The sequence below is a fragment of the Lissotriton vulgaris genome, chromosome 1_1 (genome assembly GCF_964263255.1).
Source record: "Lissotriton vulgaris chromosome 1_1, aLisVul1.2, whole genome shotgun sequence".
NCBI classification, from domain to species: Eukaryota; Metazoa; Chordata; class Amphibia; order Caudata; family Salamandridae; genus Lissotriton; species Lissotriton vulgaris.
Genome location: NC_141685.1, coordinates 590,101,030 through 590,128,311, shown reverse-complemented (window position 1 = coordinate 590,128,311; position 27,282 = coordinate 590,101,030). Strand labels below are relative to the sequence as shown.

Here is a 27,282-nt window from a genome sequence, read left to right as displayed (position 1 = left end):
CCTCCTTCTTGAAGCGTGCGAGAGAAGGGATTTTTCTGATGTCGGTGGGAAAGAGTTCTAAATTCTTGGTGCCGCCCCAGTGAACGCCCTATTGTAGGTTCTTTTTTTCTGAAAAAAGGCAGGTTAGAGTAAAAGGTTTCTGGAGGACCGGGAATTTCTGCTTCCTACGGATACCACTAGTTTCTGTGCCAGATAGGCAGGGGAGTTTGTGTATAGGGCCTTGTGTGTAATGCATGCCAGTTTCAAGTGGATCATGTATCAAAAGTTATATTTATTACATATAATAAAAGCAACTAGAACAGTTACGCTCAAGACAAAGTGCTGGTATACAAACAAAACATATGACAAACCAGACAGGTGGCAAGTAAAGAAATACACATTACAATAAAGGAACAACATAAACAAAAATAATGTGTCCTTCTATAGTTTTGGCCTTAAAAGTGTCAACGGCATTTTGACCACTGTATAATTACACGGTCATCATCAAGACTCCCATTTCACTTGAGCGTTACAAACAAATCTGCATAAAAACAATCCCTTTAACTTTCAAAGAAGGTCATCCACGAGAATTTTAAGATTCAGACAGGGGCAAATGTTGCTTGAATAGGTCTCACTGTTGGATAGACAAATAATTGTATCTGTCCATTCCATCAGGGAATAAAATTCTAACAGCAGAGATCAAATCACCAAAGTCTTTCTGCCAGTCAATCGGCGACTTAGTGCGTGGTCCCGCTTGCACTTTTAAGAAAGTTGATTACGGGATCCAAAAGGATCAGTATTGTTGAATCTCCGGCATCGCGAGTCTGTCTTACGGAGTCAGTGACCGCCGAGATGGGCGACTCTGTGCTGAAACCCGGGTGGAAGCCCGACTGTGAGGGGTCAAGGATCTTATTGAATTCTAAGTAGTGGCTAAGTTGCTTATTCATTGCGGTTTCCAATACTTTGCCAAGTAAGGGCAGCAGGGAAATCGGACTATAATTACTGAGGACTTGAGGGTCGGCCGTAGATTTCTTAAGGATTTCTTAAGGATAGGCCGGACATAGGCTTCTTTCCAGACAACGGGAATTGTACCGTATGAGATTGAGCAGTTGAAGATTTTTTTTATTTCCGGAGCCCACACAGGGGAAAGAAGAGCCATAATGTTAGGTGTACATATGTCTCCTGGTGAGCCAGATTTTGCGGCAGACAATAAACTGTTTATCTCTTCCAGCGAGATTGTCTCGAACTGAGTAAGAAGACAGGCCGAAGATACCACAGAAGCATTCAAGTCCATGATGAGACCGATGTTTTTTGTGGTCAGAAGTGGAAAATTGGCATAGAACAAACAGATTTTATCTTGGAAGAAATTTGCTATAGAGTCGCAAAGTTCCTGAGATTCTGCTGGCGACTGTTTGCACGCTTGGGGTGATACAAAGTCCTGTACAATAGTTAAACAAAGCTTTAGAGGAGTTGCTAAATTGTTCTATTTGATTTAGGATGTATGTACGTCTAGCAGTTTAAATTCTTTGGTGGTAGTGGGTTAGAGGTGTTTTATAGTTTTGTTTGTCGGCAGGGTTTTTTGTTCTACTCCATCTTCTCTCTACGGCTTTACACGATGACTTATGTTTTTTCAGGTCGCACAAGTACCAGGGGGCAGAGTGCCGTCGGGGGCTGGATGAATGAAGCCACTTATAGTAGTCCGATACCTGCTCACCGGTAAATTACAGTGCAAAGACACCTCTGCATTCGATGCGCTTTACAAGTTTCTTGCTTACTTACTTACGCTCACTGGCAAGTTGTTTACTGTCTGTGCAAATGGCTTAATCAATATTCACCTTGTGCAGATCCCCAGGGTTACATATGCCCCAAGAATTTCAGATGTCATGTCAAAAGGCTGCGTCTCGCAAGATCCTTATTATATACACAGAAGTTCCCCAAGGCCAGTCACCATCCTAGGAGCATGAAAATCAACATCCCTTTCGGTGAATTGCTCCCCCTTAAGAGAAATTGCTCTGATACAATTGACTTTTCAGAAGCAAAAGAAGCAGCCGTAGCACGTTTCCGAGCTAGAGGATACTCGAAAGCATCCTTGTTAGATGCCTCGAGCAGAGTAGATCGTATAGACAGGAGAGATCTCCTAAAAAACAAAACGAAGAAGACAGATTCGGAAACAGTGACTAGAATGTTCACCACTTACAACATGAGATCAAACGAATTGGTCCAAATTCTAAACAAAAACTGGCATATCCTCCAAACAGATACAGTCTTAAAAAATAGGTTACCATCTAAACCATCTGTAACCTATAGACGTTGCCAGTCCCTCAGCGACCATCTGACCAGCAGTCACTTTGAGTACCCCCCTAGAACATCTAAAATGAAATCTATTCAAGGCTTTTTCCCGTGTATGCACTGTAAAGCTTGCAAACACAGTAAAAGTGAACCAAATACGAGGGAAGGCCTAATGACCCACGACCTACTAGGACGATCAGGAAATTTCTGAACTGCAATTCAGAATTTGTAATTTATGCCTGGTCTGCCCTTGCTCCAAGAGATACATTGGGAGTACCATCAACCCTGCAAAAAAGCGTATCCTGGAGCAAATGCGTGCCATAACAAATAAAGACAAAAACTACCCTGTGGCACGCCATTTCGAAATCCACCATAAAAGCAATAGGGATCTATTGACCTTTTTTCTCATTGACCAACTTGAGAACAAGGAACGAGATGGGGATAAAATCAAATCTTTAAGGGCACTAGAATCCAAATACATTATCGATCTCCAGACTATGCAGCCAAGGGGATTGAATAATGATGAAGAACTGTGGGTACACCTCGAATAACAACATGGTCCGAATACTGAAATAACAAGGTCCTCTAGCGACAGTTTATAACATCTAAAAGAATACAGGAGAAAAAAGAACTGAAATATAGACAGAGATAGACCACTAACATCCGTGAGCCTCTCCGCTACCCAGCACTGTGGGACCGTAATATAAGGTCATATTAACATCCTTGCCCATACTGGGCGAGGCAACAAAAAGAAAAAACAAAAGAAACGAAAGGGTTATGATGAAAATGTATAACAAAAAAATAGATTTATACAACCATTACTGTGCATATAGGACATAAAAATGCCGGCATGTCATCCATCGAGACAATGTTTGTAATAGAGGTAGCGCTTATATAATGTGGTCGATAAATGATGAATTGGGCTTTTGCAATGAGACTGAGAACGTGATAGAACTGTCATAGTCTCTAAACATGATTATAACCACGCAAATTGTGTTTTGTAAAACATAATGCTCATGAATTGAATATGCTAAGGTGGACATTTGAAAACGATCACCTTTTTTAGCTACCTTCTTTTATATCAATAATGGGTTATCATGCGTTTTGTATATAATATACTGTGTATTTATGGTTGTACAAAAACATGTTTTAGTCGCACATGCACTTTATTGAAAGTTTTCCTCTGGCAATGTTTGTACATTGAAAGATGGCGGCCACTATGAACCTGGCGCTCCAGTCTTCTGTCTATTTTGATATAGAGGTGGGGATAAAATGGTGTTTTTTCCGATTCACAGGTTGACACTGAAGAAGCCTTACTGGTGAAACGCGTCTGTTGTCTTGGGGGCAGGGGGTCTGCCATTAAAATCACTTTTAAATTACAGCTCACGAGTGCCGTCTACTTTCGTTGAAGCGAACGTGTGTGTTGGAGAAAAGTTCCCCAAGATCCACATTTTTCCACACTAACCTTCGTCCTTTGTCTTTAGAAGTAATGGCCATGACATTGCCTGGCACATATTCATTGGAGCCTTCAAGGATTGTCAGGTTCACCTCAAGGGGTTAGTGACCACTAAATAGATTTTAGTTAATTGATGCCTCTAATTCAATATTTGCCAGTTCCTTTGAGGCAAAAATATAATAAATTGTCATAGAACAACCCCCACCAATAACGATTGGGACCAGGGAGACCTGGACACCTGCTGAATCAATAATATTATATAAATTGTGTTTCAGCATAACATGTTACAAGAGGTTTCTCCTGGCATCCGTATTAGGTATTTCAGCCACATACTCCCCCAGATAAAAAGGGCTGGAGGCAGTTGACAAGCTTTTGTGCCCCAAGTTTGTATTAAACCCCCACACCCTCCAGCAGTACAATAAACAAGTGACACAAAGTAAAATGCTTAACGCGGATTTCACCATTAAATCAAATAATGCATTCAAATTTTGATTGGCCCTAGTAGCAAAATCCTTTATATATTGTTTAAATGTGTTTGTTTGACTTTCATACATAGAACAGGTCCACATATCATATTTATCAATAATACTCCATGTCGGAGGAGGAAAGTGAGTTACAATTTCATAGATCAATATATGTAGTACAGTAAATAACACCAACCATAGTCATGTGTGTGTAGCCCATCTCTGCCTCCCACCCCCATGCACCCTCCGGTCTGTTCTTTATTTAGTGTTGTTCCCTATATCAAAGATGCCTTGTAGTGGGTTCGGGGGAAACAAACAGCCCATTACCTCTGTCACGATCACTGTGACTTGCTGCCAGAAAGGCGACAATACCACACATGACCAAATCATGTAAACAAAGTCTGCCTCCTCAGTGTCACTCCAGGAGCACTTACTAGTCGCCCTTGAGAACATTTTCCCAATCCTCTTTAGATTCAAATGTGCAAGATGTAGGTATTGGAACTGGATCAGTGGTTTCAAAGGGACCCTGAGGCCTCTAGGGATCCTTTGGGCCTGATGGTACCTCACGAGTGTGCTGGCATGCAGTTTTTGGTTGGACTCCTTTTTTAATAAATACAGTAGTTGTTTTATGTTACTTTCTTTACTGTGAGCATTTGTTACTTATGCTGCTTCTTCTTGAATCAAACCACAAATTTTGGTTGCGTCTTCTGTTGTAAAGGCGAAGGTATCCGCCTTAGAATCCGTTAGATTGGTGATTGAATCATAACTACACGCAACACCCAATGAAAGGTACAAAAATAAAAATAAAAATTAATGCAACATGCAACACGGCTAACGTCATTTACATGCTCATATGCCCATGTGGCATCTGTTACGTGGGCCACACTGAGAGGCAAATACGCACAAGAATCTTAGAGCACAAAAGCAACATAAGAACCAGGAATGTCAAATCAACAGTGGCAGTTCACTTTATGCAGAACAATTATTCAGTAGCTCAACTAAAGTTTTTGATACTAGAAGTTATCAAACCTAATGTGAACAACAAAAACACTCTATTGAAAAGAGAAAACTATTGGATCCGATACATGGCCACAATGCAACCCCACGGATTAAAGGACAGAATGGAGTTCTCGTGTTATCTTTAACTCAACAGCCATCCACACCAGCCATGTTATGAACTACTTAAGTTTCATCTCTCAGTATTCATGACTGTTAACATTCTTATTTTTATCTATACTTTTATTGCATATGTCATCACTCAACTGTGTAACACTGCATATATCATTGTTTATGATTATGTGTTTACCTTTATCACACCAGCATATTCCCTTGTCACATCGTTAGTTTACTAGATCCGATTCACCATTACAAGATGGCCCCCACGTTAGCATCATCAGATTAAGTCCGTCATTGCTGCTAACCAATTCACATATTAACACAGTTAGTTGAGAGACGCATGTACACTCCGGTTCCCCACCAGTGAATGAAGGCACGTCTACTCACTTCAAGCTGAACTAGTAAGTACCTCTCTATCACAGGAGGACTGCATAACAGCGTGTTATTGATGAGAGATGGTCCACGGACCTACTTTCGTTTACTTATAGCGTTTACCCTTTTTCACACAGGTGGATCTCCTCAACGCTAGCCACCAGGTAAGTAACCCATGAGCACAACGGGTTGCAACTTTCCACATCACAGCATGCAACGATATGAATAGCCCATTGTACACATGTATGTTCACATTTTTTTTTAAATAATAACCACAAACTCACATTCAATGAGCACAGCTGTCAATATATTGAGCACACACCTAGTTCGCTTTCGTGCACCCAAAGAATGTTTGTGATAACTAATCTCATGAATCAAGCACGTAAATCGACACACGTGAACGTTATCTTTTCAGGCACTGTCACCACACGCTAGAGTTGATTCGATCAGAGATGATACACTTGTTTCAACAGTGGTTCACTTATAGCATGCAGAACTCTAACCCTCATAGCATAATGATACAGTCTTCTTTAGCATATTGGTGCTCAAATATGTACTTTCTTTATTGTTTAGAATTGATCCCCTGATGAAGGGCTATAATACAGCCCGAAATGCATTGGAATAAACAAATATGGTATTGAAAACATTAGAAGAAGTTTTAAGCATTTGGATGAAGCTATTCAAAGCAAAAAAAACATGAAAAGCAATGATTGTGAATAAACAACATTGACAACCCGAATTTTTTGAAAACTTTTTTGAAAACTTTATTGACATTCAGTTGAACAGAATAAACCCTAAGGGTATCCCCACAGCTGTGCACGGAGGCAGCTTTCTCTATTGCAGAGGTTGCTTTGTATTAGCTTTAGGCGAAGAGGCCATAAATTCTCAGACTAAAGTGGACGACTCTGGTTTTATTAAAGACATCCCCGCTTCTGAGGTTGGGGACACATCTGGTCCTGCGGATTGCGTTGGTGCGACAAGTGGGGCATATGTGGAGAGAGCAAAGGGGGCTGGGAACTCACTCGAGGCCCTCCTAACATCTATGAGGGAGGAAATAAGGAGCGGCTTTGTGGTCTCCAAATTAAACCAGAACGAGATCAGGGCTGCTTGTGAAACTCTCGAGAAGAAAGTAGACGGTCTCTACGAAAGAACAGAGTCCCTGGAAGGCTCCGTGGGGTCACTGAAAGCCAATTTAGAGGCAGCTGAGACCAAAATCCAAACTCTAAGGAGAGAGGGGGACGCCATGTGAGAAAGGGTTGAGTCACTGGAAAACTATTCACGGCGGAACAATCTTTGGCTTCTGAATGTCCCAGAGGGGAAAGAAGGGAGCGACATTAAAGTTTTGTGGTGTCATTGTTAAAAGAGTCACTAAATTTAGACGAGGCAGCTGACTTTCTAGAAAGAGACATCCAGCGAATACACTGAGATCCCTTCTGTTTAAACCCCGGCAGAGTTAAATCCAGAAAGATACTATTGACTTCCTTACATGTACCCTGAAGGAGAAAATGATAAACCTCCCATCGAAGGCTAAATCGTTAAGGACCCCGGACTTTTCCTTTGAAGTTCGGTCAGATCTTCCTAAATCTACTTTAGACCGACAGTGGGAACTGGGCCAAAGAATTGAGAGCTTTAGAGCATTGGGTGCAACAGTGCAGATGAGTTGCCCCGCGTTTTTGAGGGTGATGTACAACAATAAAATGTATAACATCCGATCCCCTCTCGAGGCCGACGAATTGCTGGGGTATTTTCCAGGGGGGGGGAGCAGGGGTGGGAGGGCACTGGGCGGTAGGGGAATTTCTTTTAAAAATCCTCATAAGTCGGAACTCTGTAAGTGTTCTAAATGTCCTAATAGTGGTTGTTTCCAAGCCATGTGTTATCTGAAAACGTGCCTAAGTGGTCCAGGCATTATGGAGTGCGGGTGGAATGGAGTAAATGAAGGAAAGCATTGATATGACTTCCCTACAATACTTATCCTGGAATGTCAATGGCCTGCACATAAAGCGCACAAGACATCGTATTCTTCAATATCTGAGAGACTCCCCCACGCAGGTCATTGTCGTACAGGAGACACATCTTCTCAAGGCAGAGGTTACCGAAATGTTAAAAAAGCAGAAATGGATTGACAAATTAATATGCACAGACCAAAATGCAAACATAAGAGGGATCCTCTTTATTTTTAAAAAACAAGCAAAAGTCCAGATATTGGACTACAAAGAGGACTACAGTGGGAGATGGCTCTTATTAAGAGTATCGGTAGATGGTCTGATTTGCATATTAGTGGGCTGTTATGGACCAAATCAAGACGACCCATCTTACTTGGACACAATTCGGAATCACCTGGTTACCTCCCAGGATCCGGTTATTTGGGTTGGTGATTTTAACAGTCCTAAACCCTAAACTTGATAAGTCACCTAATTCTAGAGCAGGAGTGCTCTCTAAATCAAGGCAAACCCTAGTATCAATGATGACACAGTTGGGCCTTGCGGATTTATGGAGGGAAAGGGCAGGTAACAAACTGGGGGTCTCTTTTCAGAATCTGAAATACAAGCATAAGTCGAGAATCGACTATGCAATGTTTAGTTAATGTCTGAAAGAGTCACTGATGGAGTTAGTATACCTCCCTTCCCATCTGTCCGACCACTCAGCTATCCTTTTTACTTAAAAATCTGGTCAGCAGACTAGACATGCTTCATGATATTTTGACCGGACCATATTATTAGAAGACGAGGAAATCCGTTTTCTGGAAGCAGAGTCTAAATCCTTCTTGGAGATTAATCTTGGATCTGCTGTTATATCCACGTTGTGGGAGGCCTTGAAAGCCTTTTTGATCGGGTGTATAACTAACAGAGCCTCCCATAGACGGAAGATGTACAGGGAGAAGATTAATACACTGGAGATGGAAATGAGTCTAATTGATGAAAAGCTTGGCACCTCCATAGGTTCAATTGAAGAACAGGAGAAGATGGCTGAGTTGAAAAAACAGCTTGAAATCATATTACAAGAAAGGGTGGCTAAGAGATTGGAGGCAAGTAAGATCTCTCAGTTCGAATTTGGGGAGGCTGCAGGCAAGATTTTGGCTTGGAAAATAAAATCTGACCAAGCACAAAACTACATTAGAGAGATAAAACTGGAAGGCGAAGCAGCATCTAGGATATCTAACTCTGATATTGGGAGCGCTTTCCAGGAATTCTTTCAGGCGATATACAAGGAGGATATTACTGATGACCATGTGGCAAGGGATTCCTGGCTAGATAAAATATATCTACCGACTCTTTCAACATTACAGAGAGCTCACTTGGAAATGGAAATATCAGAGGCAGAAGTGGGTAAAGCCATTGGACAATTAAAGCGAGGGAAGGCGGCTTGCCCAGATGGCCTGCTAGGAGAACTCTACCGTGTGTTAAGTGTATCAATCATTCCAACAATGATGGCCCTTTTTAACAGTATTCTTCTGAAGGGGAGGTACCCCCAGAGTCGTGGAGCGAAGCAACGATTGTCCTAATTCCTAAACCAGGTAAGGACCCGATTGAGTGCGGATCCTATTGACCAATTTCGCTCCTGAACAATGACTATAAAATATTTGCTACTATCATGTCAACTAGATTGGGGAGTGTAATTGGATCAATAATCCACCAAGATCAAAAAGGGTTATTAAAGGGCGTAAGTTAGCTGATCTTACCCACGATTTGGAGGGGGCTATAGATATCGCCTCCACCTTCTCTCTTCCTTTGGCAACCCTTACCCTAGACGCAAGCAAGGCCTTCTATAGGGTCAATTGACCCTATCTGGTCGCAGTTATGAGAACATTTAATTTTGGAAATGGCTTCTGTCAAGTTATCGCTCTCTTGTACAAGGCCCCACGGGCTAGATTGCTAGTCAATGGCGCCTTGACAGAACCCTTTAAAGTTACGCGGGGTACCAGGCAGGGCTGTCCGCTTTCTCCCCTTCTCTTCAACTTATACATCGAGCTGTTTGCGCAAGTTCTGAGAGAAGAGGTTAACATCCCTTCCTTTGTATTTAAGGGGTGGGAGAAGCGGGTAGCCCTTTATGCAGACAATATCCTCATTTTTACGTCTGACCCTGATCGATCATTCCCCACGGTTATTAAGAGGGCAGAGGAGTTTGGGCTGATTTCGGGGTACGAAATCAACTCAAGTAAAACGGAAATAATGGCCTGGAACATCGCCAACACACAACTGGAACTGACCTCCTCTATGCATTATCTTGGGGTTCGGATCACCCACGAGGTTGGAAACATCGTGCGAAACAACCTAGATCAGGTCTTTAATGAATGCCGGAAGCTAATAAAATCTTTGGCTTGTCTTCCACTCACCATACTTGGGAGGATACGTTTAATAAAGATGTCTATCCTTCCCAAATATACATTTATTTTTAACACCATCCCCCTGGCCTTTAAGGCAAAACAGCAAGAAAAATGTCAGAGAGAGTTTTAACTCCTTTATCTGGAACTACAAAGCGACCAGGTTCGCATGGAAGAAGTTGAGAAGGAGGAGGGAAAAGGGTGGGCTGGCACTTTCCGATTTACAGTACTATGCATGGGCTTTTCAGTTATATCATTCTAGAATGCTTTTGAAAACCCCATCTAGCTCGTCAATTGGGATAATGTTTAAGGCCATGCTAGCAGGGGCGTACCTACCAAATGATGGTTTTCTATTTAAATTTGGGGACCAGACTTTTTTTTAAAAGTAAAGCTAAAGATTCTTCAGTCTTTGGCCAGAGCTTGGGCGCAGATTAAAAAGAGAATACGGCTTTCTTACTTCTCAAACTTTGCCCCTTTGTGGGACTCCCCAGGACTACCACCGTGTTTAAAGGATAGCCTGGCGACCCCCTTGATGGATGCTGGTATTGTAAGATGGGGTGACCTGCTGGCAGGGTGGTCAATGGCTGCATGGGGAGAGTTACAGGACAGGGTAGGACCGGCACTATCCAGATTCAAACACATGCAGCTTGATAGTTGGGCTCGGGCTTTGGGTAGGAAAGGTGTCCAGGTGGGGAAAATCAGTAATCTGGAACAACAGTTGGTAGAGAGGCAAGGGGGAGGCAAAGAGGTGGCTCTTTGGTACTGGAGCATTTTGGAGAAGGTGGATGGGGAGTTTACCCTTCCCGAGGAGTTGTGGGGGAGTTACATTGGTTTTCAATGCGAGGAAGTATGGCTAAAATCTTTCACTTTCCTGTACAAAACGGTTAAGCCAGCTTGGCTTAGGCGCAACCATTTGTTCACGGTACATCGCACCTACCTCTCCCCTCTAAGGCTTTCAAAATTCCAGCCAGGAAAGAAATGTAATGAATGTAATCTCCCCGAAGCTTCTGATGTTCAAGGACTGCCCTCTCATTTGTTTGTTTTGGGAAGAAGTAAAAGCATCATTAGACTCTATTCTCAACACATCATTATCCATCACTCTGCCATTAATAATCTTTGGGTTAGATAAAAGCGTCACGGGCAAGGCAAGGTCTTTCCTTTTTTATGCCATTCTACTAGCAAGAAGGCAAATCTGTAAATATTGGGTTGATACCACGGCACCAACACACGCTTGCTGGCTGATGTCCTTGTATGAAACTTCTAAGGTGGACTTGGCCAGACCATGTAGTAAACAAAATTTGACTTTCTGGGATTTGTTGGTTCAGTGGAGATAGGATTTCCTGTTTTTTTTTCCCGGTTCCTATGATTATGCCTATAACACTCCATGGACCATGGGCTGTCGGTCCCATCGGATACTGAAATTGGTCCAACAGGTTGGAAAATACCTTGATGGAGTAATTGCTAGCTCACACCCCGCCCCATCTCTTGTCTTCTGGACTCTTATTCCGCCATTATTTCAATCGTGTCTGGGATTGGGAGTCAACTAAAATCACTTTGTCGCTCAAGGTAGGACATGCAAGGTGGTTGGCATTTCTTGAAAAGAGGTTAAGGGAATGAGGACAAAGAAAAAAACAAACCAAAAAAAAAAAACAATTGTTTCACCCTTCCTCCTGCATGCATATTTTTGTCATGAAATAACTCACTTTCCTCACAAATATTGATTTTAAAACCAATTTTATATTTTCTTGTATTTTATAACAGACATGAACTGTTTTAACAAAGTCAATCCAATCCTTACAATTTATGTCAGACCAGTCAGCATTGTGATCTTCCCCCAAACTTTTTTTTGCCTCTTTCCCTCCATGTTTTTATGGAATTTGTTTTAGTTGGCCTTAGAACTCTGTGCACTTTACCCTTTATAACCAGTGTTAAAGTGCTTGTGCCCACTCTCCAAATATGGTAAAAGTAGCTTACACCTAGGTAGCACATTTAACAACTTACGTTTCTTGTACAATAGCATATCATATACCCAGAGATTGTAAAGTTATTGGAACTAGTGGGTCTGGAGCACTTATTATGCCGCATCAATTAAGTAGCGCCTTCAAACATGTCCCAGGACTGCCATTGCAGCCTGAATGCAGTTTTAAACTGCCTGTTTGACCTGGCAACATAAACTCCCTTTTTATTCCATGCAACTCATTACATACATTCTTTAAGTTTTGTATGGTCTCGTGGCAAAGACCACCTAATTCATTTTTCACTACTGTGAGGCCTACCTGTCCCATAGGATAACATGGGGTTGTCCTAATAAATAAAGTGTTAACTTTTGATTGGAGCAGATAAGCATTTCATGTTTGGTACCTATGAAATTGTCATTAAAATGAACTTTAATGGTAAATTCAGATTTTAAATTATAATTTTTAAAATGCCACTTTTGGAAAGTTTGCATTTTCCAGAACTTTGGCATTTGGTGCCTGAAGCCTGTCCTGATCCACTCCCTGTCTGTAAAGGGTCGATGTAGAGCGCCCTCCCAGTGTGTCTGCAAGGGGAGTAATTTAGTTGCTGTATGGTGCATGAGGGAGGCTCTGAACCATTTAATCTGGTGGCGTCCCCGCCCTATGAAGTGTAAATACTGGAGCGTCAAGTGCCTTGAGGGTTCTTGTGACATGATACCCCCAGTGTTTATGTAATGCGGCTATGATCGTTTGGTGCATGAGGAATCTCATTACTCTCTGTCAACAGGGCAAAAGTCATCAAGTTGCCCTTATGGTACAAATCCCCAGTGTTGTGAAATCCGCCTTCCTTTAGGTGTCATAAATCGCATGTATTGATAAACATAGGGCCCCTGGGCGTGCCCAGTAGTGGGAGTGCTGCTTATTGCATGGATGAAATATTGAGAGATTGGTCTGAGGGGTCGGGGGTGGTAGATATGTTGCCATGTCAGACAGGTGACACTCAGAAAGCCAAGAGCAGTCCCTCCTCTGTGGTCACTTAAAACAGGTTCTGGGAGCAGCTCCTCTCCCACTGGTATCATGTCTCCCTAGAGGGACAAAAGACTGGGCAGGCCCTGGGGTTGCTATATCTCCCTGTAACAGGATAGACCTCTTTGATGATAAATTGGTTCCTGGGTGCTGACCAGATGGTCGCCCCTGTTAGATGATTAGAACACTTCTCTACATCCAAGGCCTTTGTCTCGGCTGTGGGAGAAAATCCACACCTAATCAAGGAGATCTTTCAGCTCTTGAGTGTCAGTCGGAAGCTTAGAAAAATTGGCTTATAGAGGCTTTAGACAGGCTAAAGATGACTTTTTGAAAGTACCATTTACTAAATATTTAAAAACAACTCCAACTTTACCAATTAATTGGATTTGTAATACCTACTTTTTAAAGAATTAACTTTTTAGCTGGCTTCTAGGCTGAGATAACATTAACTGTAATACAGTATCCCTTTGATAAAGTAACCCTTCTACATGAAAATAGGTCTCAGAGCGTTTTACTGCAAGAACATTTTGAAAATGTTAGTTATACCTGTCCTACTTTTAAGTGCCATGCACCCTGCCATATGGGCATTTTGGAAATATTAATTAAGATGGGATTTTGGCTTGCCAAAAGGAATTCATATGACAGGTTGAATATGCAGTTTAAACCTGCACAGCTGTTACTGGTGGCAGGACTACAGTCAGGTTTTGCATTTGCTACAGCCTACTAGTGGCATTTAACCTTAGGGCCCTGAGTATTCTGAGAAAACTTGGTAATATACTAGGATTTTCTAGCTAAGTTACATATGTCAATTTTGACTATAGACAATTTCTGCATATTTTTAGCGGTCAGAGTTCATGCAGTGGGGTCTAGTTAGCAGAGTCCTAGTGCAAAGAGTCCAAAAACAGCAGCATTGGGTTTTTTTTTAAAAAAGGGGGGTGACCATGCAAAATTACATTCCTACAATAGTCCTTTACTTAGTAGTGATATTTCACCCTGAGACAGTTTGGGGAAGAAAGATTATAGATCAGAATGCTTTCTTCTTTCATCTCTGATCATTTTGCTTGTACATTGTTGGATAAACTATTCTTTTTGGGTGATGAGGGTTTCTGACTGCCTTTTCCTAAAAGAGGCTGATAAAATCTCTGAATTTAGTTTTGCCCCTCTCACCCTTTTGATTCTTATGATGTGTCTGAAATGTTTTTTCTCAAGTATGGGTACGCATATTTTTGTTATAGTTCTTAATGTCTTTACCTAGCTTAGTTGTCTCTTATTTGAAAATGAATGCTTTACATTCTTCCTATTTTTAGATTACTAACTTTGTTAGAGACTTGGCTTTCTTGACATCTGTGTTTTCAATGATTCCTTTCTTTAGTGCTCCTGTCTCCTTGAGTTCAGCCACTCTCCTTTTTAGTACAGTTTACATTGATAAAGCAATTCAGTCACTCGAACAGCTAGTTCGACCACTAAATCCAGTCAGATATTCCTTAGCATCAGTGAATAAAATTGCATGTTTCTAACTTAAACATTCCAAGGTAAGGGGTTATTTTTAGGATGTTCTGAGGATGTAGGCATAGATTTGTTTTTTCTTTAGCTTAAGGTTTTTGCATGTGTCAACTTTTGTAGGTATAATAGTTGTTCTATTTCCACTCAATAGTGATGGATTGTCCAATATTTTATTGTTTTTTTTTGCATTTGAGAAGCTCCCAATATAGTTCTAACATTACTGAGCTAAATAATTCTAGTGCCCTTATGCTCAAAGGGGCATTTTGCAAGCCCCAACACAAAGTGTGTGTAAGAAATTGGGTTGTTGGTTGAGGGAGTAAAACCCTAATAAAGCAGCAACCACAATCCCTGTCAGGGTGTAGTCACAAACAAATCCAAAATTAACCTATGCTCAACACTTTGGTAGCTTGGAACAGGGCAGTCAGGTTTAGTTTAGAGGCAATGTGTAAAGAATTATTTACACAGTAATAGAGTGAAACTCAATGCAAGAACAATTTACCACCAGCAAAATGTAACACATAATTTAAGACACAGAGTAACACAAATTAAACCAATAGAATCCGAGATAAGCAAAAAAAAATGTAAGTGAAAAAGGCATCAAAAAGCACAAGTTTAGGCTGACTGCAATGAAGTGTGGGATGGCTACCAGGACCAAGTTTGGCCTGCTGAAGAAGTGTTCCTTAAATCCTGGTTGCGCAGTTTTGATAAATTCTGTAATGAGGATGAGTCACGCAGTCAAGGTGATGTCAGGTCCTGTTGTGGAGATGCATCCTGCAGTGTTGGCTCAGAGAAGCTGACAGGCTGCTATGTTTTTTCCTGGGTCGTCACCATGGATGCTGCAGGCTAGGGGCTTGTGATGTGAGGTTCTGCATCGAAGATATGTTGCTCACTAGCTGGTTCCGAAGAAGATGCGGGGGTTGCAAAGCTGAGTCATGGTCCTGCATCATCATCAAATTTATCGAATAAAGCTATTTACTACTACTACTACTACTACTACATCAAGGGTGCGTCTACTCAGGGCTTGTGTTGCAATTATCTGCATTGATGATGTGTTGCACAATGGTGGTTCTGTGGTAGCTGCAGGCAGCAATGCGAAGTCTGTCATCAGGGATTTGGAGTTGTGTGAGGCGATGTGTCATACTGTGACTCTAATGCGGAGTTTAGGGAAGTGATGCATTGCTGAGTTGGTTTTCCTGGGACCACAGCTGAGCAGGCCCCCTTCCAAGGGTCCACGACTGTGGTAGAACTACAGGACAAGGGTAGCACCACTTGGGAGAACTCAAAGCAGAAAGAGTCCAGTTGCTGGGTTCAAGATGGTTGGAGCCTTCTGTCCCTGAAGCACTGGCTAGGAGGCTAGACAACTAGTCCTTGGACTCACTCTGGTTGTGCTGGGTTGTAGATATAGATCCAGTCCTATCACTCAGGTGCCAGGGCAGCGGGGCAATAGAGTAGCAGTCCTTCATTCAGAGCAGCACAGGATTCCTTCAGAGTCTTCCACAGGTCCAGAGGCATGCTGAGGAATTGGGTCTGAGGGGTAATTATTTATACCTGTTGCCCACTTTTAAGTAGGAGATGGTTCTGGAGGTTTCCATCCCTCTGAGGTGCAAAGCATCTACTTCCTACCTTTCCTGGATCCAGCTTGTCTGGGGACACAACAGACTACTGAAAAATCCTTTCAGAGGGTGTTCATGCAGGGCCTTTGTGATGTGCCAGTGTGATGGGTGACAGCTCCACTCCCTCTGTAAGGCAGAGTGGTTCATCCTGCCAACTCCTATCTACCTTTAGTCTCACTGTTTCAAGCAGTGGTATTTTCAGATGTGTGACTTTAAATCAGGCTTTACCATTGAAGAGGGCTTTTAATTACAATTCTTTAGATACTAAACATGACTTGCCTGCCTGCTCCCATTTAAAAGTTATCACTGAATTAGATGTAATGAGAAAAACCACTCGTATTCTGTGGGAGAGGTATGCCTTGCACTAGTGAAAAACAAATGTAAGAGCTTTGACTACCAGGACATATAAAACTTAAAACGATATGCCTAACTTTTGAAATACACTCCACCTTTCCTTCTGAACTGTTCGGGACCTACCTAAGGGGTGACATATACATTAAAAAGGAAGGTTTGGGTCTGGTTTATTTGTCCCGGCGGAAATGGCAGTTCAACACTACAGACAAGGTTACAAGGTTATGTAAGTGGATGGCACCAACAGTTCTGCAGGTCCACTATCAATATTTAATTTACGTGCTCAGGGTACTCTGGGTATACCTTACTTGGGACTCACAAGTACATTACATGTTCCAATTGGGTGTAGGCCAGTTGTATCATGTTTAGGGGGAGAGCAAAAGCACTTTAGCACTGGTCCTAAGGGCAACAGAAACAAGATCAGCAAAAATAGGAGGAATAAAGATAAAACGTGTGGGGAAAGACCACCTTCAATCTGACAAGCATAACATTGTGAAGATGAGTTTTTTTCTTAATTCTGTCTTTAAAATATGTATTTATTTATGCATTAATTTCTTTTTTTGAGGTTATTCCCCAACATCCATAAGGATACAATTCAACATGGCACATAGCATGGGGTTTTCCCTGTCAGCCCTGAGACTATGGAAAATGCAAAGTCGACAAAAAGAACATTTCTCTCAAGGGAAAGAATTTGTAACTTTGATTGGATCGAGGAGCTACTGAGTTATTTGTTGCTTAATTACAAATGCACTATAACAATTTTTGACCCTTCCTCCTGCATGCATATTTTTATCATGAAATAACTCACTTTCCTCACAAAAATTGATTTTAAAACCAATTTTTTATTTTCTTGTATTTTATAACAGACATGAACTGTTTTAACAAAGTCATTCCAATCCTTACACATTATGTCAGACCAGTCAGCATTGTGATCTTCCCACAAACTTTTTGTGCCTCTTTCCCTTAGAACTCTGTGCACTTTACCCGTTATAACCAGTGTTAAAGTGCTTGTGCCCACTCCCCAAATATGGTAAAAGTGGCTTACACCTAGGTAGCACATTTAAATTACGTATACATTTCTTGTACAATAGCATATCATATACCCAGAGCTTGTAAAGTCATTGGAACTAATGGGTCTGGAGCACTTATTATGCTGCATCACTTAAGTAGAGCCTTCAAACCTGTCCCAGGACAGCCATTGTACCCTGAATCCAGTTTTAAACTGCCTGTTTGACCTGGCAACATAAACTCCCTTTTTATTCCATGCAACTCATTTCATACATTTTTTAAGTTTTGTGTGGCCTTGTGGAAAAGACCACCTAATTCATGTTTCACTACTATGAGGCCTACCTGTCCCATAGGTTAACATTGGGTTGTTCTATTACATATAATAAGTGTTAACTTTTGAGTGGAGCAGATAAGCATTTCATGTTTGGTACCTATGAAATTGTCATTAAAATGATCTTTAATGGTAAATTCAGATTTTAAATTATAATTTTTAAAATGCCACTTTTGGAAAGTTTGCATTTTCCATACCTTTGACATTTGGTGCCTGCAGCCTGTCCTGAGTCATATCACTGGGTTCAACTGACAATTTGACTTTGTTGATTACTCCCAGACAGACACACTATAGAGGGGTTAGGTGTGTCTGGGTAGGCCATCAACTGGCAGGATGGAGGGGGTGGAGCTGGGCCCACAGCCCTACTTGCAACTGAGATGACTGTTATCTGCTGTTGTACAAAAGACGTGTCACCCCTGCATTGTTCATAAAGCCATCTTGGAGCAATGGCAGGGGAGTCAGGAAATTCCAAGCGCTTCAAAGAGAAACCTCTAGAAACTTCTCCTACTTCAAAGAAAGTACGAGGCGTAGAAATAGAGCCATCAGACCCACTCTTCAGTTTACTTTCTTGAGCTGCACTAGGGCTCTCAGAGGACTGCCTGCTGATGTGGTCTACTGTGTTCTTCAGAAGACTTATTTGCTGCTACTGAAAAGACTGCTTTGTTGCCGGGAGCCTGACGCAAACCCTCAGAGGTTGCCCCTGCTGCATGAGCCTTGCTTCATCACCTGACCCAAGGACTAGCAGAGTGATACCAAGAGCTAGTCTGCTAGCCTCCTGTTCACAGCTTCAGACACATAAAAGGTTCCCTACATGTTAAAACCACACCAAGACCCAAGCTGGGTGAGTGCTAAGCTCCCAAGTGTTGCCGCTCCAGGTTCTGGACCCTTGGAGGTGGTGTTAAGGGTGCCCAGATAGCAAAATATTCTAAACTTCTGACTTGAAAAGTTTTTGGCTAAAAAATGTCTCTGAGAACCAAGGGAAGTCCACGACCAACCAGCTCGTCTATCTGCCCAAGCTGCATCAAGGCCGGTCTGACTTTGTGGCAGCTCCTGCTATGTTCTTCTATGCGCATCACATCCTGAACAGTGGTCCTTCACCAAAGGGGTATACAGCTTTGTGGCACTCTTGTCAGCTCCAACCTCCTGCCTTGTCTCGCTGGAGGTTTTTGAGTTCCAAAAAAAGTAAATCTTCAATGCGCCATTGTCCAGCAGCTCTCTGACGATGACGCTCACTTCTCGGTCACTGCCTGCAGTCTTGCCCCCTGACATTTACCTTTGAGTAACTGTTTTTTTAAATGTCTTCTCAATTTGAAGGTATTTGCTGACCAGACCCAAACTACTTGTATACGACCCACGCTCTATCACGTTGGGCCATGTTTTTTTTAGTTGAGCCAGTCTCGCGCAACTGGATGTCAGCAGTTGGTGCTTTGATCTTTTAGGTGCTAGAATTTTATTTAAAATGTAAAAATTCATAACTCTGGTTCTATCATCTGAATTTATTCGAGGAGGCTGGAAAGAATTCAGCTGTTGTTTTGGAACCATACCACTTGGTCGATAGCTATAAAGGGATTTTTGAATTATCATAGTTACAGAACACTTTTTAGAGGAAAGGATATCCATGCAGGGAATGGAGGAATGTAGAATATTCGAGAACTGAGAAAGCCATTTCCCTGCCCTCACCCAGAGGAATATTTGAACATGGCAGAGATGAGCAAAACTGGAACCTTAGGGAGAGCCTTATGTCCAAGAGTCCCAGCACCAATGCCAATTTCGGGCACGTGATAATTCACACAGAATGGCAAATATACACAGCGTAGATCAATTCCAAAGTTCATGCCACCAAACAGGGTGGGGGGCCGCAGGGCTCAGCTTTGAGCCCCACCCTCTTCAATTTGTACGTTCAACCACAGGCCAAATTAGCTAAGAACAGAGGGCTCAGGATAGTATTGTATACAGACGATACTCAGTTGGTAGTCACACTCTCCGATGACATAACCCGGGATGCTTGTAAGTTTCGGAGCGTTCTCGAGGCGATCACGGTGTGGATGACTGCCAACTGTCTCCAGCTTAAAGCCAGTAAGTCTGAAGTACTGCTGGTAGCGAGAGACTCTGAGCTGTGGAATGAGCATTGGTGGCCTGCCACGTGGGGGCTGGCACCTCCCCCTAAACAGGTGGTATAAAAGCTAGATGTTTGGATCGATACTGCCCTTACCTTTCGGACCCAAACCAAGAAGGTGGCACGGACCTGTTTTGGGATTTTGAGGGGGCTCAAACCATTGTTAGGTGTTTTTGATTCCCTTATTAGGCAGGTCATCGTCCAGGCTTTGATTCTGTCAAGACTGGACTATGCCAGTTCTCTTTATCTGGAGGCTAACAAGCCTGAAATTGTCAGACTGCAAAGGGTCCAGAATGCGGCGGCTCGAACTCTCCTTGGCCTTCCGGGGAGATGTACTACATCTAGTGCCATTCGTCATCTTCATTCGCTGCCTGTAACAAAACTCTTAGAGTTCAAGGCTCTATGTATTACATTTAAAATCCTGAACTTCTCATCCCCAGGTATTTTGGCCAATCTGCATACATTCTACATCCCTTCCCGCTAACTTCGTTCTATGGGACAGCCTCTAGTGGTTGTCCCTCCGTGCTGGAGGGTGCTCCTTCTGTGTTTTGGCTTCGAAACTTTGGAATGCGCTACCTACATCCATCTGCAGCCTAAAGACCTATTTGACATTCCGAAAATCTGTCAAAACATTCCTCTTTCCTTCATTGTAGGCTGTCTCCTTGATACAAGCTGTGTAGTTTTCTGCCATCAGCGCCGGGACGCCTCTTTGCTGGGGCAGCCGTGCTGTACAAGTGCATATAACATAACATAACATAACAAAATGGACAACCAGTGGCTATGTTGCTGGCAAATTTTACTGTGGCAAATGTATATCGTTCAGAATGGAGAAACACCTGTGGCCCACATTTCAAAAGTTATGGATAGTAGAAACTTTGATTACATCATGTAGCACAAAAATGTGTTCCAAACATTTTAAACACATAGTGCATTTTTTAACAAAGAAATATTAATTTCTTAGTATCTCTACTCGACCTAGCACTTTCTGCGGGGTCACCGCAGATTGTTCTCCTTTCTCAGCCTTCCTTTGCTGAACCTGTTTTTGTAGGCTTGTAAGTCCCTAGCATCCATTATTCTTCAAATACCCAGGGCCTGTAAGATAAATGCTACTAGTGGGCAGCAGCACTCATCATGCCACCCACTAAAGTAGCCTTTTAAAAGTGTGTCTCAGGCCTGTTAGTGCATCTACAATGCAGTTTTAAACTGTCATTGTGACCTGGCTCATTAAACATTTTACCAGGCCTACTCAGCCTTTTTAATATTTGTAAGTAATTTCTCTGGAACACATAAAGGATACTTTTGACTGTATTATTTCCGAGAAACGGTACCCAATATTTTTTCAAGTGTTTGTGGAACGGTACCCAATATTTTTTCATTTGTTTGTAAAAACACACACAGATTAATTCAATCACTCCGATTTTTTTTAGTGCAGAAGGTAAAATACATATTTCTCACAAAAATGTTGCTGTCAATGAAGTGAAGCCCATGTGGTTCTTTTTGAATAAATGCATTGTTTATTTGGAAATTATATATTTACAGGGATTTTTGTACTGACCATTTTTAAAGGTTGACTAGTAAATTAACTGTTTTTAGGCAAATTTAGAACATGTTTTCTGTTTCTACAATGACACATTATTGAAGAAAGATGGTGAAATCTAATCTTCTGAGTGGTTACTCTATAACGCACACTGCAGTTCTTCAGATGTGTCAAGAGAAACTTCATCCACTTCGAGTTCCAAATGTGCATCAGCAGGGTCTAGTTAAGAATCTGTACAAAAAGAGTACTATTACTAATATGGAACTTAGAGGTCAATTCATGAGTGTTCACAGTTAAAGATCTCAACTTACTTTTTCTGACAAAACAATATAAAGTGTTTGCTGCTTTTCTATGACAACTTTTGAAATTGTTTGAAACCATTTTTTATGCCATCATTCATCCAACTGGAAAACAAGAGACACTGATGCATGTCTAATTAACAATCAGTACACTTTGTATCTATTTCAAACGTGTCCTGTATTTAAAGCTCTAATATTTATGCCTCTCAAAATAGAGGAAACTCTCATTCGTCATTTTTTAGCGCTATCTGTTGTCGTACCATTTGCTTGACTTGGATAAGTACTGGAATTATGCTTATCGTGTAGCTTTCTGGACACTGACCAGAAGGGAGCACAAAATGTGTTTGAATATTGAGGTAACATATTCACTAACGACTTGTAAGAAACCTGGAAGGTAAATGTGGAGAAAGTGCTCCTGTGTCATTGGATAGGTGGACCCTCTATCACTCTATGGGATAGACTTGGTTGTATTTAATTGATGGTCATATGATTGTCACTTACTGGTTGTGGACCTTTCATCATTGGCGAACAGAACAAGATTCCTCTGTAATCCAAGACTGGACAAAACTCTCCTCATCCTTGGCAACAAATCCATCTGGCATCTGATATTCCTGTTCGCGCTCATCATCATGATGGCCACAAACACCACAAGTCTTGCCCTTCATCCACAAAGCTGGTGTAACCTTTATGATAAAGTATGAAAGAGACATCTGATATAAATATATGTAATCATGTCAATATGGTCAACAATGCAATAAGTGAATGCACAAGAATACCTTGCATGTGACTCTGTCATAGTAAAGCTTCTCAATGCCAAAGTCAGGTGCGATCAAAACGAGCCCATCAGCCTCCTTTTCCATCCTCAATTGAGGCTCTGGAATGAAAAGAAGTGTGTTATGTGTAAAATTCAAAGGAACAAGGGGAGAGGATGTGGCCTAACGGGACTGACGGTCCATCTCATATCTGGGGAACTGGGTTTGAGTCTCCGGATTGACGCTCAACATTCTGCGATTCTAGGCAAATGACTTAATTTCCCCGTGCCTAACAAAAATGAATGTGTCCTTGTGTAATGCAACTGGTGCTCATGTAAAGCGCTCTGATACTTTACACCTTCCGGTCAAGTTTGCGCTATATAAAAAAGATAGTATATAATGTACTGAGGAGCACAAGTTGCAGAGATCCAAGAAGTGCTAGAATTAGATCCAATAAGTAATAGAAATTTGCATGTTAAGAAATAGGAGGGCTTAGGCCTTTAGGGATAATCGTGGTTCAGAACGGATTCATATTGTATATTATGTTGCCCGTGTAGTCTTAATTTGAAATATCTGCGTACAACTCAATGAGTTGGCAAATAAGCACACATACAAAATGGCAGGTAATCCACTGACCTGCAAGGATTATGCATTTTCTGGGTGTTCCAAATGTTAACAGTCCTTTCCTACCCCTAATCATCCTAGTTACACACTGAAAGACCTGAAGTTGGACTGACTAAAAAATGGCTAAAATTAATTTTAATATCTCAGTTATGTTGTGGTTCTAGACATGCAACTCGACAAAACTAAGATGTTTCTTGGAAATATGATACCCACTTCGTCCAGGGCAAAGCTGCTATTTTAGCATCATCAGAGCAAAATCAAATATAGACCTTGGGGTCAAGTTCTCTGCTTTACATAAACCTAGATTAGCCATAAAAAAAACAGTGCTCAAAATGTTGAAAATACTAGAATTTTAGGGATAAACATTTTTAAATGTGTTAACACTTCTTGCAAAGAGAGAAATTAAAACAATCAAATGAGTAACAAATGAATATAATAAGATGCCAAGTGGATATATTTACTTAAGCAAATATGTTGATTAATCATTTTGTTTGTGGATTTTGAAAGCCAAAAAGTGCACTTGTGTCGGGAAAAGGTCTAAAGAGCTAGGGATGGCTAAGGGTTGTTATAATGCTCCTTTTTGTTTTAGCGGACCAATTCTGGTCCATGTATTTGACCCATGCTCCATTGCTGTCCACCTGAACTTTTGGATTTGACCCAGTCTAGTACGACCAGTTAGCACAAGTTGGCACTTCATGCTTTTAAGCACTACATTTCCATTTAGCCTTTAAATATTCATAACTCCAGTTATACTTACTCCAGTTATACTTACTGGATTTTGGTAATTTTTATCCTGTTTTGTTAAATTAATTAAGCTCTATTTTTCTTACTAGGTATCTTTTTTGTGTGGTGTTTTCACTGTTTGCAGAGTTACACAAATACTTTAAACGTTGCCTCTTAAGTTAAGCCGAACTGCTCCGTGCCAAGCTGCCAGAAGATGCAAAAAGATTACTTTAGGGTATGTATCTGACTTACACAGACTAGGGTTGAGATTCCTGCCAGGGCATGGTGCACACCACTGGCAACCAGAAACGCAATTTCTAACAATAGAGAAGGGAGCAGGGTCAAAAGAAATTATATGGAAAGTAGAAAGAGTGACCAGGAGCAAGTTTGAATGCAATGATACAAAGCAGAGGGCCAATGGAGATCTACAAATTGTCCGTGAGCATTATGCCTTTATATTTGAATTGATATCATACATGAATATAGTACACATAAGCTATTAGTGCCATTTCTAAATATAAGCACACAATGTTTTCATCAATAGGGCAGGTTCTTTGATTACGTACCAGAATGAGATTCATATGGCAGGCTATTCACCTCAATACCATTTATGATCAGCTTCAGGGAGTCAGCAGATGGATACATGTCAATATCGCTGAAGAGGGAAAAGAACAGATTATATATATATTTGTTAAATAGCTGTTGTCTAGATAATATAAATCATCTGTCACTTTATGAAAAGTGTGTAGCCATTGCGTACAACACTAAGGGTCTTATTCGGGTTTGGCAGATGGCTGCATTGTCACAAACATGAAGGAGATCATTTATGCCTCATTACAAGTGCCTTAGGATATAATGCACTTTTAATAAGACAGTTGGGACAGCCAGATCATATTGTTAAGTACGCAGGAGTATTCAGAATAATGTAAGTGTTTCTGTGTCTCTTAGGGAGGAAATTACCTATATGTACACAGTTACGCTTCTTGTTTGATAAGGAGTAATTTTGGGTGGGGAATTAGCAAAGAAACTAGTTGAGCAAGTGCTGCTCTTTGTGTTGTTTTGCCTTTAGCACAATTTCTTAGTGTTAAATGCATCCTTGCGTCCATTTGGAAGCAAGGGTGCATTTTGCCCCATGGAAATAGAGCTAAATGCCTGGAGTGAGTTGGGGGAGAGTCCTCAACCCCGGGACAATGGCGGATGGACAGATGTCTGTGCGCCATCATAATCAGGCTCTTAGTTCTGATTGCAAGGGGTGCACTATGAAATTTAGAAACAGACACAAAACCCTTTCTGCAAAAACAAAGGTGCTGCTACCTCTGAAGCATCAACAAATTCAAAAGGGGCTCTCCATGAATTGTTGGTCACAGACTACTCACTAATCGAGGATTTCCCGATGGTCTGGTGCACAGTCCTACAAAAGAACATGTGCCAGACTGATGTTCCAGAAGGGTAAGTTGCATAATAGAGCCCCAGGATGTGGACTTCACCTACCTCCCACACCACTGAGGTAAACAATCCTGTTCGCTGACTCAGTATTAGGCAGCGTAGACAGAAGTACACAGGTTGACTTGAAAGGACATCTTGCACCATGTAAGCACTGTCTGTGTTCTTGTTTTTTTGTTCTTAACACGATAACAGTTTTCCTTGTGATGGCGTGCATCTTGCCTGTGTCTTCAGTGTTTTCATGTTTATGGTTTGTTGCAGTTATATGCTACGTTTTTACAAATGCTACATTCCTCAGTTCACATTTTGTCATGCTATTAGTACTCATAAAAGGCCAAATTCAGAGTTGGATGATAACAAATGTCAGATGGATGTCCTATGTCTGATTCCCCAGTCTGCGGTACAATCTACCCCAATCTGAAGCAGCAATGTATTTTAAGAAATCTCTCAGCCCATAACCTCTATTACATGACATTGAACTTCAGGAGGTATGCAATTGAATCCACAGATCAGTGCAGACGATGCTGGCAAAATCTCAGTCAAAATCTAAAAGATGGCGGGTTTGGTAAAGGGAAAAATTGCTCTTTGGTGGCCTTTTTGGATGCCTCCACTTCATTTAGTATTAACCAACACAAATCATTCTTGAGGTAATGAAATGCAGTACTTTGGCACTTTCTGAGGCACATCCCTTTACACTATGTTTCACATAACAATGCATGCAGTTGAAATAGTTTTTGTTAAAAACAAAAATACAGCGCCTAAAAGACAGATTTTTTAAAACAAAATTAAATGCTTCCAGCGGAGGCATGCTAATCATCTTCTTGAATACATTGGTCTTGAATCCATTGACCTGCAGAAAATGGTGGCAGATACAAAACTCGGCTGCACCCAAAATTGGGGTCTCGTATTATATGCACATTTTATATTAATAATGTTCTCATCAGGAGACACTTTTGCCTTGTAGATTAGCACCACAAAAGGTGTGGTCAGATAAAAGGTCCTTAGTTGGCCCATCAGAATCAGATCAAATTGTTAACTCCTTTGGGTTATTTCCATTGAAGTTGCACATGCGCCGATTGTGTTTAATTTTCGGTGTTGTGTTTGAGCAATATTTCATGTGTGGCACAGGTCAAAGCAATTTTGCTGCACATGGTGAAATTCTGGTTCATATACCTTCAGGTCCCCTGCTTCATGCTGGTATTTACATTCTAAATGACAGTGCTAAACTCTTGAAACTGGCAGCCTTGTTCAGCCAGAAGTATTGTCCAGAGAACAGTGCTTCTGCCATTCTTACTTTTAATCTGCTGATCCTAATTCAGTATTACTTGTGCACTTTTGCAGAGAATGAATTATCCATTTAATTTATTTGCGGGTTTCTAACACGCTAGAATCGACCCCAGAAGGAGTATCTCAACGCAATAGACCACTGGGGAACCCGTCCTGGCTTTCCCTGTGAGATGGTCCCTACTGGGTATCTCCAAGGTGAAACCAGGCTTCCCCGGCATCTGTGTGGGGGCGTTGTGGAGATGAGGCAAGCTAATGCCCAGAGTTGCCGAGTGTGATCCCTGGTTAGAGTAGGCACCAAGGTGAGAATTGTCGAGTTCACTGACACTGGTCCACGACCCTGCCGCATCCGGAATTGAACCCTGGTCCCAGACCGTCCTCTGCTCCCGGGTCTGCCGCCTCTAACCAGTGAGCAACACCACTCCACAGAGCATTGAGCATTGCCCATGACTGATCTATGTTCTTCTGCAAGTTTATTTGTACCATTTTCATTTATGCTACTTTTTTCATAAACAAGATACCTCTGCTCAGTTATATTTCTGGATGAATTTGAGCCCACAGTAAAAAAGACGCATCTATACATTTATGAAAGTAAATGGTGATATGACATTACTATGATTACTCTGTTGGTTTGCTGCATACATTTATGTGAATACATTGCTGCTTACACTAACGAGTGTGTCCATGTACACCAATTATCCAATGTAAACAAATGGTAAA

The 27,282-nt window shown here is 41.5% G+C and overlaps 1 protein-coding gene across 1 annotated transcript in view; it reads right to left on the bottom strand.

The window, feature by feature from the left end:
• Window positions 1–21,391: 21,391 nt before the first annotated feature.
• Window positions 21,392–27,282, bottom strand: part of LOC147747528 (vitellogenin-A2-like) — an 82,632-nt gene continuing 76,741 nt past the window's right edge. The window contains exons 31-34 of the mRNA XM_086954014.1: window positions 24,402–24,490; window positions 22,513–22,610; window positions 22,238–22,419; window positions 21,392–21,668 (exon numbers count right to left, since the gene is read on the bottom strand). Of these exons, the coding sequence (XP_086810140.1) occupies window positions 22,255–22,419; window positions 22,513–22,610; window positions 24,402–24,490 (352 nt within the window). The 3' untranslated portion in view covers window positions 21,392–21,668; window positions 22,238–22,254. The remainder of the gene's footprint in view (window positions 21,669–22,237; window positions 22,420–22,512; window positions 22,611–24,401; window positions 24,491–27,282) is intronic.